This window comes from Macrobrachium nipponense, chromosome 13, assembly GCF_015104395.2.
Source record: "Macrobrachium nipponense isolate FS-2020 chromosome 13, ASM1510439v2, whole genome shotgun sequence".
In the NCBI taxonomy this organism is placed as follows: Eukaryota; Metazoa; Arthropoda; class Malacostraca; order Decapoda; family Palaemonidae; genus Macrobrachium; species Macrobrachium nipponense.
The window spans coordinates 82985517-82997552 of NC_087206.1; the positions used below are offsets into that span (position 1 = coordinate 82985517).

General features: G+C 37.9%; 1 protein-coding gene across 2 annotated transcripts in view; it reads left to right on the forward strand.

Moving 5' to 3' along the window:
- LOC135225507 (transcription factor Sox-8-like) overlaps positions 1–9823 on the forward strand; it is a 35644-nt gene extending 25821 nt beyond the window's left edge. For both annotated transcript variants that reach the window (XM_064264793.1, XM_064264794.1), the window contains exons 4-9: positions 151–238; positions 2516–2604; positions 6897–7010; positions 7612–7770; positions 8479–8764; positions 9143–9823. In XM_064264793.1, coding sequence (XP_064120863.1) covers positions 151–238; positions 2516–2604; positions 6897–7010; positions 7612–7770; positions 8479–8764; positions 9143–9259 — 853 coding nt within the window. In that variant the 3' untranslated portion in view covers positions 9260–9823. The remainder of the gene's footprint in view (positions 1–150; positions 239–2515; positions 2605–6896; positions 7011–7611; positions 7771–8478; positions 8765–9142) is intronic.
- The last annotated feature ends 2213 nt before the right edge of the window (positions 9824–12036 follow it).

Consider the following 12036-nt stretch of genomic DNA (forward strand, 5'->3'; position numbering starts at 1 on the left):
TTGAAAAGAAAACATGTCAATTGCGTCTCATTGGGGTTTTGTCTTGATCTCATCAAAGCAAATAAAAAATCCTCCACCATAATAAGTGATGACGATACCGTTTAATTTCATATCTATTTTCCATAATTAATATACTTTCACTGATCCCAGGGTCCTCAGTGACGAAGAGAAGCTGCCATTTATCGAGGAGGCTGAAAGGTTAAGGTCACAGCACAAGAAAGACCATCCCGACTACAAGGTAAGTATCTCTCTCTCTCTCTCTCTCTCTCTCTCTCTCTCTCTCTCTCATTAATGAAAAAACGAGCTCATAAGTTGCTTGCCATAGATAGTATATGTATATGTACATACATACACACTTACGTACATACATACATATGTGTGTGTATAATAAAATTTAAAGTCTGAATTCATGTTTTATAAAGGTTTTGATGTATATATCTGTGATACACACACACACACACACACACACACACACACACACACACACACACACATATATATATATATATATATATATATATATATATATATATATATATATATATATATATAATTTCCTGTGGCACCTACGTGCATGCATAGGGCATCGACGAACTCACGTCACTACCACATTCTGTCTTGGGCTAATTCCTCAAGATCTCCCCTCCCGCCACATTGTCCTCAACCACGTCTCCTTCGGGCTACCTGTACCTCTTCTGCCAAGGGCAACCCACCCTGGGGTATCTCGTGCTATTCCCTGTCTTTTGTACACTTGGCCTAGCCACTTCCAGCGTGAGAACCTGATATACTCATCGACCGGCAGCACTCCCGTTATTTCTCGAAGTTCAGTATATCTTACTTTAACCAGACCACCGAGCTGATTAACAACTCTCCTAGGGCTGGCCCGAAGGACTAGATATTTTTGCGTGGCCAGGAACCAACTGGTTACCTAGCAACGGGACCTACAGCTTTTGTGGGATCCTAACCACGTTATGTCGAGAATGGAATTTCTAATCAGCAGAAGTAAATTAGTCTGATTAAACGTTGGCAGAGCGGGATGCTATTAGTTCTCTAATTCTGGTATTTGATATCCATATATCCCTCCAGTGAATTCCTAATAATCTTGTGAGTGCCTTATTTTCAAATGCTGAGGATTTATTATCCGAAGTCACTGTACTGCACCATGACTCAATCCCATAAGTCGAAATACTTTTAACCATTATCTTGTAAATTTTTATTTTTGTATTCCAAGTACTTTTAAGCATTCCCATTGTCTGATGGACTTTTTTTTTAATCTTTCCATAAATTCTGTGCTCAGAGAACCATTCTCATCTAAGTAAATACCTAAACACTTAAACGTATCCACTTGCTTTACAACCATGTCTTCAATTAGACAATCCTGTGCATTTTCAACATTCGTAGTCATGATTTCTGTTTTTTCCAACATTAATAATCAAACCAACCTTTCGACCTTCACTCACTAGACAATCCAACATTCTCTGTATCTTTTCTGGTCCCTCGCAGACCCAAACTATCATCATTATCATAACCTAAGTCAAGAAGTTTCCCATTTTCTCCCCAGAATATACCCTCATCAGTTTCTCTTTTAATCTACGACGAATACAAACAGCAGAGGCGACAGAATACCACCATGAATCACGTCAGACTTAACTTCAAATGGATCACTCAAGCAAACCATCAACCATCACATTTAGAAGATGCGCCCTCATGCACGTTCATAATAACCCTCACAAACTTTTTCCGGTATTCCATAATGCCTCATGATTTATCCCATAGTCCGTCTCGAAATACTAGCAAAGGCCTTTTCAAACTCAACAAAGCAATGACTTAACGGGTTTTTCATTTCATTAGCTTGCTGCATTAAATGCCTGACTATAAAGACCTGATCAATGCAAACCCGCCCCATTATATATATATATATTATATATATATATATATATATATATATATATGTGTGTGTGTGTGTGTGTGAGTGTGTGTGTGTGTGTGTGTGTGTGTGTTATCAAATTCAAGTCTGAATTCATGTTGGTGTAAAGGTTTTGACGAGGAGAGAGAGAGAGAGAGAGAGAGAGAGAGAGAGAGAGAGAGAGAGAGAGAGTAATCAAATAACTTGATGAATCGATAATCAATGAGAAAGTTGCAATCTATATCAGCTGCATTTTGTGCGTACTATGAACTTCTGAAAAATATAGATCGTTGTATTACTTTGCTATTATTATCGTTATCATTCATAAGCTAAATCCCGATTCGATTTGACAAGCCCACCGCAGGCACCATCGCCTTGAAACTCAAGCTACCAAGGAATATAGTGTTGATTTGAAAGATATTATAGAATGTATGAAATACAGAAAGTAGGGATCACGTATTAGGAAAAAAAGATAAATTAACAAATAAATAGGTAAAGTTTTAAGTAAAGAGACAGTTGCACTTGGTGGTATAATAATATAGTAAAAAGGATTTCATTTCCATCTTATTATTTTTTATTTATTTACTTGTTTAATTAATTTTTTTCCAGTACCAGCCCCGTCGAAGGAAACCACCAAAAACGCTTAGTACTCTGATGGAAACGGACCCCGCTGCTTCTATGTCTTACAGAGTTCAAGGGTAGGAAAAATAATCATATTTGTGTTCATAAGCATCAAACCTCGTTAAATATCGAATCCACCACACCTAGGGAATAACTTACACCCAAGGGAAATCATGATTAATGAGTGTTTCTCTGCCGTAGCCTGTTTTCGAAGCAACCACAGATGATGAATTTCCTCACCCGGTTATCAAGAGAGATGCAAGTTGATATCGACCCTGCCGTGAATATACAGGGTATCCATAATAATGTCCCAGTACCATTCTGGGCAATAAATACTTATAATGGTACTGGGACTTTATGGACACCCTGTATGTCTGCCGAGTTGAAGTTCTGTGCTTTCAGAAACTATATAGCCCATCTCCACTATGATAGCTGGCTTTGTAAACGGTGTGTATGATACGTATGTTTACCTCAGAACAGCATTTAAGTGGAATTCTACAAGTTTCTGAGATCTCTGCTTACAAACGCAATTCATTCTTTCGCAGGTGACACCCTTTCTTTGTTAAAAGGAGAATTATGATTAATAGCATTAAATAGTGTATGGAAATGATTCCATATAGTTATCATTTCTAATATGCTCAAACGCTTCTTCTTCTTCATCCGTATTTTAAAACCAGCTTTATACATTTCTAATGTGCTCAAATGCTTCTTCAAGCATATTATAGAAACAGCTTTATACATTTCTAATGTGCTCAAATGCTTCTTCAAGCATCTTTTAAAACCAGCTTTATACATTTCTAATGTGCTCAAATGCTTCTTCAAGCATATTTTAAAACCTGCTTTATACATTTCAAATGTGCTCAAATGCTTCTTCAAGCATATTTTAAAACCAGCTTTATACATTTCTAATGTGCTCAAATGCTTCTTCAAGCATATTTTAAAGCCACCTTTATATGTGTACTGTCATCATTTCATCATAATGGCCAAGTTCACGAAAAAAAAAATCAATATATCTCAATAAAATTTACCCCCTTAAAAAATCTATCACATTAATTCTTCTTGATGTAGTACATCAGTTTCCACTTGCAGTACCTTCGGCTAAAATTCGCTTCAGATGTCTCGCGAATTCATTTCGAAAATAACTCCTCTGGAAAACTGCTTCTGATTTTTTTTTATTCGTAAAGAGGATTACAATCCCATGAGAGGTAAACTAGATGCCAGCGGTTAACCAGCTTTCGTCTATATTTTACCTGTCACACGCTTCGAGTCGGTATCACCTGTGATATAGGAATGATCAACAACAACAACAAAAAAAAGACCATACAAGAAGAAGGCAAATTTAAAAAAGAACTCAAGACTCCTATTCTGCAGGAGCTACGGTACTGACGAGAAAACACTAAAAGACAATTATATAAAATATGTAAGAAGCAACTTACTTAGAAAACGTGCCAGTGCCCCCGCCAGAGAGGTAATCATCATACCTGTTCGACTCTCGGGCATTCCATTGAGGGGTGAGGTATGCGTATTTCTGGTGATAGAAGTTCACTCTCGACGTGGTTCGGAAGTCACATAAAGCCGTTGGTCCCATTGCTGAATAACGACTGGTTCTATGCAACGTAAAAACACCATACAAACAAACAAAACCAGTGGTCATTCAGCAACGGGACCAACGGCTTTACGTGGCTTCCGAACCACGTCGAGAGTGAACTTCTATCACCAGAAATATACATCTCTGACCCCTCAATGGAATGCCCGAGAATTGAACTCGCGGCCACCGAGGTGGCAGGCCAAGGCCATACTAACAACGCCACTGAGTTGCTTGTTTGTCGTTTTTTATCAACTGTCATCACATTTATATAGAACTGCCAAGCTGCAGTATGTTTTCACAGCAGTTGCATGTTCAAACAAAGTTCGTAGAGTGAAATGATTCACGCAAGTTGTCAGTTGTGACTGACATACCAAATGTGAGTAGAAAAACACTCTTACCTATACTTATTGTTTAATTGTGTGTATGGTGTTTTGACGTTGTATGGAACCAGTGGTTTATTCAGCAACGGGACCAACGGCTTTATACGTGACTTCCGAACCACATCGAGAGCGAGCTTCTATCACCAGAAATACACCATCCCTGACGCCTCAATGGAGCCCGAGAATCGAACTCGCGGCCACCGAGGTGGCAGGCCAAGATCATACCGATCATGCCACTGAGGCGCTTTACCTATACATATGAAATTAATTTGTGTAACGAAATCAAAAGAAAACAAAAAACATTCACCTTAGATTCTTCTTACAGAATCGGTAACTACGGCGTCAAATACTGCAACAGTAAAATTATTCTTATGCTTATATTTAAAAATAACAAAAATACAATATTTAAATTATTCAAACAATTAATATTTTGAACACAAGAATTTGTTTGTAACAACTTTCTTCACTTTTGCTCCATACAAAATTAAACAAACCATCTCACATAATTTAATCTCCCCTAAGAAAACAAAGTTTCTCATTTTCTGTACGCTTCTGCATACGCCTTATCCATATACAATACACATATTTACAAATAATTAGAACTGCAGTATTCCTGTATTTTTTTACATTTAGCTTTAATGTCTAACATTAATAATTTGATCCATTCCTTACATTCCACAGTAAATTGGCTCTGTTCAGAAACAGATGCTGGAAAATGGTACTTTTTCTTAAGAACAACGACTCTCGTATATTCCTGATGTGACCCTTTTAAATTTGAATCGCTTAAGCAAACCGTTCATATTTGTATCGTCTTCATTCTACCATGACATCAGGTTAACAATTTTCTAAGCCATCTAGTAGGTTTAAGCTCCCCCTCATGAAAACCTAAAATCAAATTAGCAAATATGCATGAAATTGGGCTACCCATTGCTACCCCATCTACTTGCAACTGCAACTCATCATTAAGCATGAAGTACTTATCTTTAGCTGTTGCCTCCAATAATGTCTTGTACTATTTTCTGAGCAAATTTCTGTAAGAGTTCCCATATTTATACATTTAATTCGCTGCTATGTCAGAGGTTTCATTAAGAGCTATGTTCGTGAATAATGATTCAATATCAAAACTGCATAAAAAAAAACAATTGTTCAGTTATTCAAATGCTTTCAGTCATTAACTAATTCATTTGAATTATCAAAACTGTATAAAAAACAATTAAGTATATTCAAATGCTTTCAGTCATAAACTAATGCACACGATTTTTATTTAGAGAATAAGTAGCGTCCGTTATAGTATTCAAAAAGGTTACTAAGAATTTCGCTAAATTACATGACGTGGTTATTATTAAAAACAACGACCGGTCTTAAGGGTACTACGTAAAAAAAAAATGTATTATTGGTGGGCGCAGCACATGCTGTTACACTCCATTTGATGTATATCAATAAAATATTTGAATATGAATTTGAATCCAATGTCCGTGATCCGTTTTCTATGCTTTGTTTTGATGTCTGTGATCCGTTTTCTATACTCAAAAATGGTTGTTGAGGTTGGTTTTCTAAATATTCTTTGACTCGTGACTTGTATTCTTGATGTAGATTTGAGCTTTGGCATTCTTAAGATAGCGGGTGAACAACCACTTTCATAACAGTCGTTGCATTCTTTGTCTGAAATAGAATTATTGTTTTTTTTTTTTAATTTTTATGACCTGTTTATTTTATCCTCATTCAGGATATTCCTATGATAGGGGTCTGCCAATGAGGTATTTTCTTAGATTTAGTAGCGTCATTTAGTATAACTAACATTTTATCAATGTAATGTTCTCGGTTTTGAATGACTACTCCATCTCCTTTGTCGGGTTTGCTAATGATCAGAGAATTATTCGATTCTGAATTCTTTAACAAATTATTATCATCCTCAGTCAAAATAGTCAGAATCGAGCACCTGATAGACTTGAAATTACAGGCTAATTTTCTAAGCATCTAATTCCATTCCATTTCAGTCTCTTCGAATTTTTCTACTCTCCTTGTAAGGGTATGTCTTTTCAGTATTTAAAATATACTGAAACATCAGGAGTACTTTATTATTATTATTATTATTATTATTATTATTATTATTATTATTATTATTATTATTATTATTATTATTATTATTATTATTCAGAAGATGAAACCTGTTCATATGGAACAATCCAAGCTTCCAGAGAATATGGTGTTCATTAGAAAGTAGTAAGAGGAGGTAGAGGGAAATACACAAAGAGAGAGGAGATACCACCCATTAACAAAGAGAAAATAAATCAATAAATATATAAAAATGTATTAAAATGTAGTTGTATCTAGGATATTCCGTCTCAGTCTTCCAAAAAAAAAGCAGATTCTTCCAACATTATTCTGTTGCTATTTCCAGTGGCTTAATGGGAGGTGCTGGTACGTACTGCCCTAGCATGGGTATGGGCCTTCCTTCTCCTCATACTGCGCCCCCAACGCCCCCCAAGACCCCCCAACACCAGCATAATCCCAGGTGAGGAGTCAAGATAAATATTCGTATTTTTCTGAATGCTTACTTCAAAAAGGTTATGCTGTTCTGACCAGGAGAAGACCAGGCACTTGTGTATTGTTCAGACGTTGAGCACCTGGTTACGAATAAAGCAGTAATCACTGCATCTGATCATCTCATATGTGTAGGGTTGGAGAAAGTGTAGTAGAGGTAAATGTCAAGGTAACGAAAAGGATTAAGGGTAGGAAGGCTCAAGATGTCTGTAAAGTAACTTCAGTATTAAATTTCAATTCCGCCAGCAGGCAAGGATAGGACCCCTTTACCATCCAAACTATTGTGGTCGGAACGGATACACTCTGTGGTGTAATTTCGAAGTCATCCATATCCATGAGCTTAAGATCGTGGGATTTCTTTTTAAAAAAATGGGCTTATCTAGGACAATACTATTAATCAAGATTCAGCGTCATGAGATCATGAACTTACTGAAACATTCTCCTACAATTATAAACTGTATTTATCCAGTGTCGTCCATATGCTGCTCAGAAGCTTGGAACGTTGAGAGGTGGTGCATGATATCATTTATATTAGGTGTTGTCCTACACATACAATTTTTCCTCCTAACCAGGGCCACCTCATCCTCTGGCGCGACAAGTAGTCTGAGTGAATCTGGCGGAAGGAGTGACTGCAGTTTTGGTAAATCTTCTGTCTACAGCCGTGACCCTCACTCAGTTCACGCCCACCCGCATTTCCCAGGACTGGACGCATCCAAGGCTCAACTCTTCAGGTAGTGGACTACATTGTTCCGTGTTCTGGAATGCCTCTCATGAAGGGTGGTGTCTGTAAAAGGCCGAATTATAGAGACTTCAATTCCTCGTTGAACGAGTGGTTTTCGCGCTTGGCTACCAGTCCAGTGGTCCGAAGTTCGATTCCCGGCTCGGCCAACGCAGAATCAGAGGAATTTATTTCTGGTGATAGAAATTCATTTCTCAATATAATTTGGTTTGGATCCCACAGTAAGCTGTAGGTCCCGTTGCTAGGTGACCAATTGGTTCCTAGCCGATTAAAAATTTCTAATCCTTCGGGCCAGCCCCAGGAGAGCTTAATAATCAGCTCAGTGGTCTGTACATAACTTTATAGTGACTTCGGCTCATCCTTTTCCCTAATTGTTAAACAGGTTTTCGTTATTGGTGTTGCAAAGAAATGTGACCAAACCGCACTGTAGATTATGCTGTAAGCAAAGATATTCTAGTCCTATATAGACAATGTAAAACTTTCAAGACACCAAAGGATTAAACCATTGTGTGCAATAATGATAGCGTTAACTCTGAAAGTTATAATTCAGTGGCAAATATTAGCAGTTTTCTCGGGACGTTTAAACTATTTTAAGACCCATATGTAGGAGGTAATACTTTCAAATTTCCTAGGAACACATCTCTAACTTCTTACAGTTTTGAATTCTTTAAATTCTTGCAAACCTCTTCCGTTCTACCAGCCAAGGCACCAACAGCGGGAGTCACAACAGCGCAGTAGGCAACAGCAGCAGCAACCAGTACGCAGACCCTACCAGTCCAGGAACCAAGATGGAGGCTGCCATGGCCCTTCAGGCAGCAAGGAATAACTTCTCTGCCTCCTCCTCCTCCGTCGCTTTCCCCTCCTCGAATTCATCCCCTGGTTCAAGTGGTACTTCTGCGTCGTCAGCAGCCTTCTTCAGGGATGATACGACAGCCAACATGGCAGCGAATCTAATGCGACCTGCTTTTGGCCAAGAGCTCTTCCAGGTATGCTTTCCAGGTTTCTGAGTTTTGCTGGAACAGGGATAAACTTTTTAGTATTGTTTCCACGAGCTCTTAGGGTCTTCCTCAGGCTCTCCTAGTTTTCATAAGCATAGAATTCATGACATGCTCTGCTTTACCTGAAATTGTACCCTGTGCTTCCTTCACAGATCATCCATAAACTCGTACCTCAGTCTTATTTTTTTTTTTTTTAGAGAGAATCAGACCTATTTAAGATTGGTTTTACAAATTTCACAAAATAAAAACTTCCATTTGCTATAACTATTCATGTTAGTATACTGCATTATGCTAGACTGTATTCTACTGAAAAATGAATTCAGATTACTTTCTACACAAGTTTAATAAGGTTCTCACTCCTTCCAGGGACACATGTTTGCAGGGTCAGCGCATGCGCAAGGAGCAATGAATCTTCAGGGTGCACAATCCTTTTACCACTATGGTGCGCAGGGCCTCCATCCTTATTACATGACACCGAGATAACCAAGCTGTCACTCTTTTGTTTGCTAGAATAGATAGGTATTAGGCCATCCTAAGGTATACTCTTAACAAATGTAACATTAACGCTGTAACTACCATGGATCTTCAAAGGAGCAACCAAGACGCCAAGGACCGGGGTTTCATAACATGAATTCACCCTGTCCTCTGATAAGGGTTTCCATTTAGAAATGTACTACACAGACTCAAGCAGAAGCCGAAAAGGATAATGAGGCCCACTGAACGTGCGTTTTAAGTAGGTTGTTATCTATTTTTGGCCCTCCATAGCCTTGCTCGAGACAGCGTTAATAAAACTGAACGTTAACGCACATATCTTCCGCTTTTTTTAAGCCTGATGTGAATATCAGTAGTGAAAGGCGTAGATGAATGCAGAAGACCATCATCAGTTAACTCCTTGTTGATCTGTTACCAGGTAAACAACGCTTCGTTTAAACCAAAGTCATTCGGAAGAGGACTCAAGAAAAGGTATCTCTGTAACTGGAAAAGCTCTCTCGACTTTTACAACTCTCAGAATCATTAACCATAATCGTGCCATGTTTAATAAATCTTAACCACTACAGTGTTTCATTGCCATCCAAAGGGTACACACAGTTATGCACTGAGCGTGTTGCACATCACTCTTTCTTAGATAGAATGTCTTAAATTTTGCTGATTTAAGAACTTTGCTTCCATGTCTAAATTAGGCTAAATGAATAAGGTATGTGTCACACCTCTCAGACTTTATAGCAAAGAAGACAAATCAGCAGAAAGGACCACATGACTGAAGAAGGTGGTAAAGCTGTATCTAATCATTTCTAAAGGGATTTTGAATGAATAGCAATTAAGGTATGTTAGGAGCGAGGTATAAAATCTATGTGTAGTACCTACTTTCAGGACTGCCTTAAATACCCTTATTTGATCTGTCAAAGGAATATCTTCACTAATTTAAGCCCTAAAAGTTAATTAGGATACTATTTATACCTGTCCACACAACCCATCTCAAGATCAACGTCAGGCAAATGCTACTTGGCCCATCAACATTTAGAACTCTTGGAAGGAACAACTTGCCAACCGAGTATAGTGTAGCGAAGGTGCTTCTGTGTGGATAGGCCATTGTACAGGGTGGGCCAAAAGTAGTCTCACAGTTACTTCATGAACTGTTTCTCATTCAAAGTACTCTTCAATAAAAAATTAATACTGTGCCATTAATACATGCTACTTATTTTTATCCTTTTCATGTCACTCATTCTTAAATATGCCACTTATTCATGTCTGAAAAATTTTATGCATTTAATAAAAATAAATGTACTGCGTATTAACTGTTTTAACTGTGAGACTACTTTTGGCCCACCCTGTATAATAAACCTTACAATTCAGGCCCATTCCTATCATGACAATAGACAATGCTACACCAAGTGATTGATAGTTACAATAATAAGGGACTGGGTGCTGACACTTGTTAACCTTGTACAGTGTAGCAAAGGTGTTTGTGTGTGAACAGGCCAGTGTATAGTAAACCCTACGATTTAGCTACACTTGTATCATGACAAATAATCAATGCTACATGAAGTGATTGATAGTAGTTACAATAATAAGGGCTTGGGTGCTAGACAGCAAGATTAAGGAAAGGAAGCGGAAATGGTGGCAAAGTAAAAGACTGAAAAAAGTCATGGCAGCTTGGAGCCGAAGGGACGCATCAAACACCCTTTAGTAATGCTTACAGTGCAACATGTGAGGCGCACTGAACTCTATGCCCCAGTCCTATGGGGCTGTATGGTTTAACGATTAGGGGCAAATAACTGACAAGCCTTACACGAGTCACAATGATTGACATCAATATATTGCTGTTGTTGAGTAATACTTTGGTTTCCTAACTAGGAATGGACCATTCCATACCAAGTACCATTCCAGACTTGGAATCTTGCCAATCTTAGAAGTCAAAAATATTTTTAGTCCAAAATGAATATTTCATATTGTTACGACCTCATTTACGGCCGTAATTTCAAGGGTTCTTGTCTCTACTCAGAATTTGCGGTCAGTAAAAAGGCAACACAGCAACTTAGGAACAAAAGAACAAACACCTCAACAAAAGTTACAATATTTGTTTCCACAAGAAAAAGATAATGGTTGGCAAAAATAATAATCAAAATGAATATATAAAACAAGGGAAAACAAACCTTAAGATCTTTAAAAGATCACCTAAAACTAAATTAAACCCTAAACCAAGAAATAGAAAATTTTAAATGTGACACTTCAGGCAGGTACCTTCCAAATTACTGGCCAGATAAATCTAACCTAAGAAACTAAGTTAGGTAGAAGGAAGCAAGAGAAAATAAGAGGGAAACTTCATAATACTCCTACCTAACACATACAAACTAAATTGCACTTAACATCTAATTTAGTGAACAGGATAAATGCTAAGAATAATTATAATAATTTAAAAACGTTCAGTTAATAAACAATACGAAATGAAAATCAATAATCTTACGAATTCAAAATAAGGAATAACCACGAGAGGCTTAGTGGTTCAGCTCATCAGGCCATACAAGGTCCAGAAGACCGTACTGCAAACAGGGGCGTGCAAATCCACAGGTACCCAGCGATCCACGATCGTCTTAAACATCTCATACCTGTAGAAAGCCGCCCTACTTGTCTCCACGAGTTCCAAGAACTCACTGACGCTGATGCAGAGGTCAACAAGGTCAAGCTGCAATTTCTGCAGGCAACCCAAAATACCACGGGAACACCGAGGGTGGTAGCCTCCGAGAATCCGGGACGTCACA